This window comes from Prosopis cineraria, unplaced genomic scaffold (genome assembly GCF_029017545.1).
Source record: "Prosopis cineraria cultivar Desert tree isolate PC_DT_omini unplaced genomic scaffold, ASM2901754v1 PC12, whole genome shotgun sequence".
NCBI classification, from domain to species: domain Eukaryota; kingdom Viridiplantae; phylum Streptophyta; class Magnoliopsida; order Fabales; family Fabaceae; genus Prosopis; species Prosopis cineraria.
In genome coordinates this window covers 36950287-36958211 of record NW_026555343.1, presented here as the reverse complement: position 1 = coordinate 36958211, position 7925 = coordinate 36950287, and the positions used below count along the sequence as shown (strand labels likewise).

Sequence of the window (7925 nt, the reverse complement as noted above, 5' to 3'; positions counted from 1 at the left end):
AGTGCAGTGTTTAATATATTTTCATATATTAAAGTGGGTGAATAATAATAAGTGCAAATATGTTTTTATAAAACTTATCTATTCGTAATCGTTAATGTGCTTATTAATATATGTATATATATATATATCTTGACCAGATACACAATCTAATTAATTGCAGAATGAGATTAAAACAAGGAACAATTAAAAGAAAGTCCAATGTTCGAATTGATAAAAGTTTTTCTTTGGACATATACAACTATTTTTTTCTCCAAGACAAAACTTGATGGGTTTTTATCTTAAATGGGGCCATATATATAAAAAGTAAGCAATGAAAGTTGAGGAAAAATAAAGTTGATAATATTCTAAATGAGAAAGTGTATACAGCTTTATCACCCCACCACTGTCTTGTTGGGCACAAGATTCATTTTCAATGATACTCATACGACAGCCTCTTGTTCGTCATATCAATTTAACATGTACAGCACTAACTTGTTAGTCCCTTATCTTACGATAGAGACTACCTACTCGATTCTTTGTGCCTTTGTGGTAATATGATTAATTATTTGGGAAATTTATTAGAAAAAAAAAGAAATATATATCTACATATATATATATCTATAATACATCTATCATGTGTAAAAAGGAATCTGGGTTCCATGATCAGTATCCAAATACTAGCTCTCACCTTAGTGTTAAAATTCATACTTGACCATAAATAAAAACGGTAATCAGTTAAAGGACATTTTCATGAGTATGTATTTTAATCATTTTTCTGCAGCCATAAGAATAGTTAGATTAAGGTATAGGGTATGGTAAAAGGTGATTAAAGTTGTTGATTTATGGCATTGTCTTGTACCAACATATCTGGCAATTACTGTTTGTTTGAATCCACGATTTTATCATGCCACCCACCTGAGAAGATTCCGCATCCATGTGCAAGATCTTTTTAGAGCTTCCCAATTTCAAAACCTTCAAATTTGGATTATACTGTAATTAGAAAACACTCACAATGATCCACGTGTTACTGTGTGAGACACATAAAAAGTACCAGAATTGACCATGAGGTGATATATTTGAACTGGTAAACCTAACCTACAAGAAATGAAAAGGATGCTAAATCATATATTAATTGGAATCTCTGTGAGATGGCAACCTATCTATCGCCTTTATATATTGTGCCAGTGATGTGTGGCAAAATTAAAGTAGCCTAGGCACGCAATTAAGCCATGGCTTAATTAATCTAAGTAATAGGACATGTCTTAATTAGCCTTCGTTGATAATAAATTAATGTAATATTTAATTTGTTAAGTAATTGTGTGGTAAATCGTTGGTGAAGAGTTTCCTCTCCTCATATATGTCTTCCTCTAATATACGCAAATGGCCTGAAAAGAAAGAGAGAGTAAATTAACAATTTAGTGTCTAGAAATTAATTAATTTTTCTTCAAATTCGGGAATATTACTCAAAGTTAGTAGTTGAAAATATAAACCAATTCAATATATTTTATCTTTTTGGCATGTTTGAATAACTTACACGAGAAGACTATAAACATGCAAGAAATTATTATTATTTTTATAAATAATGTATGCTGATTTTTAATAATTAATTTGAGCTAATTTTTAGTGACTACAGTAAAATCTAACATAAACTAATTTAGGGACCATTTCATTAATTTATGAAAAAAACAATACAAAACAACGCAAGTTAATTATTACACAAACAATAATAACAGAAACAGACTTATCTGACTTTTAAAGAGTAAAACTCTTAGATATGCACCGCAAGATATATGCTCATAATTAGGATCATGGTTCAAATAGAGAAAACAAGTGAATTAGATTTAAAAATTAACACAAGTCATACGTATCCTCATATCCATCATCATATATGGAGATTTTGCTGGGAATAAAATTATAAATACGAAGAGATACTCAATCAAACAAGTTGATGCATGGCTTGTTTGTTTCATGATGATCAGTCACCTAATCAGACGGTCACGATCAGATCTCACCAAATAAACAAAGGCAACACAAATATATAGGAACCCTAGGATGTGTTCCTGTCCCATTATAATCGTTTATTGGTTTATTAATTTTGAGTGAAAAAAAAAAAAAAATTAAACAATATCGTCCCCACATTTGCTTATCATGTGACCGACACTTACCCTACTTGACCTTCATGGCTCCCACCATGTCCTTCACCTTCACTTTGTATATAAACCCATTCATTTCCTAGCTTCCCTCTCCAAGCCCAAATTAATATAATTCTGATCCCACGCAGTGACACAGATAGTCACGCAGTTTAAGTTTCTCAAACATTTAAGACAAGTTTTTGAATTCGAATCCCAGTAATGGCTCTCGGACTTGAAATCACAGAGCTCAGGTTGGGTCTTCCCGGCGGAGATCAGCCTGGTGCGGGGGGTAAGAGTGCTACTGAGACGACCAAGAAGCGGGTGTTCTCGGAGATTGGTGCCAGCAGCGGTGGCGGCCAGGATAATGAAAATAGCTGCTCTGGTGGTGGTGACTCGAAAACACCGGCGAAGATCGAGGTGGTGGGGTGGCCGCCGGTAGGGTCGTACAGGAGGAGAAACAGCATGAGTGATCAGCAGCAGGGTTCGAAAATTTACGTGAAGGTTAGTATGGATGGAGCTCCTTTCTTGCGTAAAGTTGATTTGGGTTTGCAAAAAGGCTACTCCGAGTTAGCAACCGCGTTGGAGAAGCTCTTCGATTGCCATGGAATCAGTAAGTCACCATTTATGGCTTATACTTTTGGCTAACAAATGGATCATGCAAATTCATGAGTTATTACATAGTTTTTCTGTGATATATTAGAGAGTAGATAATGTTTTGACTTAGCTAAAGATCCACTTGTCAAAAGAGATGGGGATGTGACTATTACTGAAAGAAGAAAACAGTGACTGATTTAGTTATAGGTATGGTATAGGGTAGGCAATTCATGAACCAAAATTAGTCTTACAAATTAGATTCTATTTCAAGTTTGATTAATTGGTATATTACTTATAATAAAATAATATAGTCAGAGTCAGAGAGCTATATATAGCGGACCTTTTAGTTAATTAATTTAGTCCTAGGGAGAAAAAGCACGGATAAAAATAAGTTAGACTGAGAAGAGATGAACTGAGGACAAATATATATATATATATATATAAAATGAAGCTCCATCTGGATTTGTTAATTAGCTGTAAGAAATGTATAAAGTTAAAGGCATGCATAGAAACTTGAAAGGGATTGAAGGAAAAAGCCTGAAAATTATTAGAAATAAAAGGCAGTGACAGAGATTATTATTATTATTATTGAATATATAATAAATTATAATTGCTTGGTTGCAGGAGAGGCATTGAAGGGTGTGGACAGTTCTGAACACGTTCCCATTTATGAGGACAGTGATGGTGACTGGATGCTTGTTGGAGATGTTCCTTGGCAGTAAGTCCTTAATTCTATGGCTAATTAAACAAAAATATTATAAAAAAATGAATCATTAATTCATCATGAATGTACAAATTGCTTCAATATTTGTTTCCTATATGTTATATCCTATTGTCTCCTGTAAATATGTAGGATTAGTTATTTTATTGGATTTGATTTTTTAATTAACCATATGTATGTGTGAAATACATATTGAAATTTTCATTTCAATTTTAAAAAATTCGGAAAAATTATAATGAAAAAAAAATCAAAAATTGTTTTAATTTACAAGTAGTTCATCATTTTTAGGCTTAAATTTTCTAAAAATAAAGAACAATTTTTAATTTAAACTAGTTGCGTTAGGATGTATTTAGTGAGATCTGTAACACACAGGAATATTTCTCAATTTTTTTTAAAAAAATATTTCATTTTTCTTTTTTAACACTCAATAGTTGTTTTCTTTAAAATCTATCTCCAATTTCATCCATTATATGCGGTTACGTACATAAGTATTTATAGAAGATGGGGTTTTTCAATTTTCTTACTTTTGGCAAAAAAAAAAAAGATATCTTTACGACATCCAAAGTGCGAGTTTTTGCTAATTATAACTCAAGTTGGTGTACGTACGAAATTCATGAGGTGCCCCCACAGATTTTCAAGTTGGTTCTGAATATATGTACAAGTGAGAGTTAATTCGGAAGACATTGTACAATAAGAATTCATTAATTAGGTCTAGACTGGTGAGAGAGAGAGAGAGAGAGAGAGGGAGGGAGGGAGGAAATTTTCGACAAGTTTGACCGGCAAAAAGGCAAAGAGGGAAATAATTTTCCGGGAAAGATCTGGAATTTTCATGAAGATTGGTGCGAGAATATAGAAGTTTACGTGTTTATGACGCCAATAATATGCATTGGACCACATATTGCCGACATGCGTGAATATATCCCTCACTATAATGTTGATGAGAGTCCTTTCAATAATAGCTTTGCCCTTAAAAGGCCAAGTATATCATTATTGTTTTAATATAGTTATCTAATTGGATTAATTTTGAGTATGTTGAGTCCAACTAGAGATAGCTCTCTTCCAAAATTATTGTGTGTATTTACACAAACTTAAACCCAAAATCTCATGCTTTAGTAGTCATAATTTCTTTTTTGATATAATTATTTGATCGAGTTAGATTTGATCCCAATTACAACGTTGGTTCCTTTTATAATCAATGCAAAAAATTAGTCATTTCTACTTCACCCCGTATAGTGACTTCTCTACTACTATTATTATTAAATGCATTTAATTAATTATTTGTATCAAGTGATCAAATAAATATATGCTTAATTATTAATCATACGGTGATACGTTTTTGCAGAATGTTTATAGAGTCATGCAAGAGGCTGAGGATCATGAAGAGGTCGGAGACAAAAGGCTTTGATCTGCAGCCAAAAGGTGAAAAGGGTCTATGAAGGGCAAAACCAAGTGATGGATGACCAACGAATGAAAGACTAATCAAAGTGAAACAGAAAATTAGTCTTCTTAATTAATCTAATATCCATTATCTACGTTTTGGTCATTCCCACTTAATTAATGTAGTCGTTTTATAATATGTCCATGTGTGAATCAGACTTTTGCTTATGTATAAGATATGAAGGATATAGAACCTATGCAGATGAGGAAAACTCGTCGTTTAATCTTATATATTCATGTTTTTAATTTTCCATAACATAACTCATATACATCAATTAATCTCCAATATATGTATGTATGTATGCATGTGTTCACGCACGGCACTGAAATGATTTCAATTCATAATTTCTTCTTTCACTTGCTAACTATATATTTCTCACCTTTTTTTCACTTTGGAATTTTAACATATTTAGTTAAATTATTTATTCGTATATTTCAAATTTTTCTGTGTTTCGTCATGGATATAATTAATAACACAATAACACACACGCACTCAATTATTTAATTTTTATCACTTTCATCAATTTATGTTGGAAAGTTGTTGCATATATATGATTCATCACAAATTATGTTGAAAAGTCTGTATCTTCTTAATATGAGTAATTTTATTCATTCGCATTATGACGTCAAAATGAAGACCCAATTTACTAAATGGTTTCTGATTAACGTGATGGAAAAAAAAAAAGATAGCTAATAAAATAAGCATAATTAACATTTGGGAAGTCTAATTTATTTCTTCATGAAATTATACATCCGTTTTGTGATTTTGGAGCATGCTAGTAACTTGAGGTAAAGGTGACTTGGTCAAAAAGTGAAGTCGTTATCTTTTTTACTTGAATTAAAAATTTAAAAGTATCATTAATAATAAAATAATAACAAAGGAGCGAGAGAAAAAATTTCCAGTTCATGAACTGTGGATTTGTTCCTCACAAGAGGGACACAAGATAAAGAGTACTGCCAGCATTGAGCAGTGTCTTTAACTCCAAGGTGCAGAATCTAATCCGTATTCGAACACACACACACACGCATTAAAATATTATAATAATTACTCTAATTTCGAGACCAACCAACTAACCCACCGTTTTTTAAATTATAATTAACACAATGCTTTTGGATAGCATCGATCAGATAAACCCACTTAGATCAATATCATATGTTGAACAAGTAAGAAACAATATTAAGTATGGATGAATTGATTATATGAGATTAATTGTGTTCTAACCTTATAATTAACACACGCATTCTCGCAGGGTTATTAATGTTGTTGGGATCTAAATTGTCTCCCTGCGACGAATGATTTTAATTAGTTTCTCGTATTCATGACGCATATTATCATATTAATAAACATTATTGTTGAGAGGCCGCCAGGCAAACATCTAGTTAACCAAAATATTTATCCTCCAATCCCTTTAATATTATAAGGTATTTTAACCTAATTACACTTTCAATGAATTAGTTAATTGTCTTTAAAATCATACACTATTTTCATGTTTGTTTATTTAATAGAATATCTCAGTTAAATTTTTTATTAATAACGCCCTTAATTAAGGGTATTTTGAAAAACCTTTATCACTCTTTGAAATGAAAATATCTTTCAAACATGATAATTTGAAAAAATGCATTATAATATTGAACAAAGAGAGAGAAGAATAATTTTTTTGGTACTATTTATAAGTTATGTTATAAAATTTTTATCATAATTTTTCTTTTACCATATTATAATTCTAATTAGATGTTAGTAAGAGAAAATATATTATTAAAATATATCAATAAATATACTTAATACGAGTAAAGTTAGAAACATAATATTGATGTTTAGACAGAGTTAATTAATATTTAAGATTTTTTTTGTCATGTTGAAGTAATTTATAAATAAAAATGGAGGGAGGGAGTATATATATTGAAAAGAATAGTCCAAATATCTCATTTAATGTAATTAAAGAAAGGAGAAGAGAATTTTACCCAGAAAGAAAGAAAGAAAAAGAAAGGAGAAGAGAAGAGTCTTTTCCTTGTTAATTATTGAGTGAGCAAAAGAAACAAATTAAAGAGAAGCCCATTGCACTAGCTAGTGATGATGAAGAGTTTGAATAATTTGCCAAAACATTTTAGAGTTAAACAGAGGGTCTTGTCAATTGCATCAAAATAAGTAAAGCGCCAAACAGATAAATGAACTAGCTGTGCCCTCTCAAAATAAGAAGAAATTGAAATTAAAATTAATTGAAAATGGATAATCATGGAGTCATAATATTCTTCAACGTAACATTGAGAATATATATTGTCTTCTATATATATATATATATATATATGGCTTTTTGGCAGGACAATGGACTATTGATCTTAGAGCATCTCTATCCATATCTACATGTCTTAAATTAAATTAGCTAGGAGAGAGCATGGGCTAGTTAAGAATATTTAATGCATGTGAAGAATATTATTCGAGTTTGATTTCTTATTATATTTTCTTTGATTAGTAATTACTTTACGGCTTAACAAAAAATTAGGTACGTAAATTTCTTAAGAAAATTATACATTTTTTTAATTATACTCTCATCAAATATCCTATAGACTATTTCAACAATAGCACTAACATATCTATAGTAGCATTAATGCCTAGAGAAAATATATATGTTTGGATTACATTTTAGAAGTATTTTTTAGCAAAAGCTTTAAATTACTCTCTTTTCATAAAATTGTCTCTACTTTTATCCACATGTAAAAAGGTATGTGCAAATGTGATATATGAATAGACATAACATGTGTTAAGAATGAGTAGCAACAACCCAAAAATGAGAGGAGAAAGCAAATGGGCAAAAACAATGAATAAACACTATGTTTGTACTTAAAATTTTAAGATTCAAGTTTATAAATAATTTTTTTTGTTATATATTAATTTGTTATTAAGCTCATCAATTTTATTGATGTGGGAAAGTCTTACATCGGCTCAAGTCCATCTATACTTAAACAACCTAACAAGATGATTAAGAAACTTATTTGGGTATCTAGCAAGGATATAACTTAAAAAACCAAAAGCAAAAAAAGAAAAAAAAAGGATGAATTAGATT

The 7925-nt window shown here is 30.4% G+C and overlaps 1 protein-coding gene across 1 annotated transcript; it reads left to right on the top strand.

The window, feature by feature from the left end:
• Positions 1–2249: 2249 nt before the first annotated feature.
• Positions 2250–5131, top strand: LOC129288966 (auxin-induced protein AUX22-like). Its single transcript, XM_054925791.1, has 3 exons — positions 2250–2721; positions 3330–3423; positions 4769–5131. Exons 1-3 carry the CDS (start codon positions 2331–2333, stop codon positions 4860–4862), a joined length of 579 nt encoding a protein of 192 aa, XP_054781766.1. The 5' UTR covers positions 2250–2330; the 3' UTR covers positions 4863–5131.
• The last annotated feature ends 2794 nt before the right edge of the window (positions 5132–7925 follow it).

Bases quoted from the DNA above. Each gene is read 5' to 3' on its own strand.
- LOC129288966 (XM_054925791.1), top strand. From the start codon at position 2,331: ATGGCTCTCGGACTTGAAATCACAGAGCTCAGGTTGGGTCTTCCCGGC. The intron at 2,722-3,329 runs GTAAGTCACCAT...GCTTGGTTGCAG, and splicing joins CTTCGATTGCCATGGAATCA to GAGAGGCATTGAAGGGTGTG. The intron at 3,424-4,768 runs GTAAGTCCTTAA...ACGTTTTTGCAG, and splicing joins GTTGGAGATGTTCCTTGGCA to AATGTTTATAGAGTCATGCA.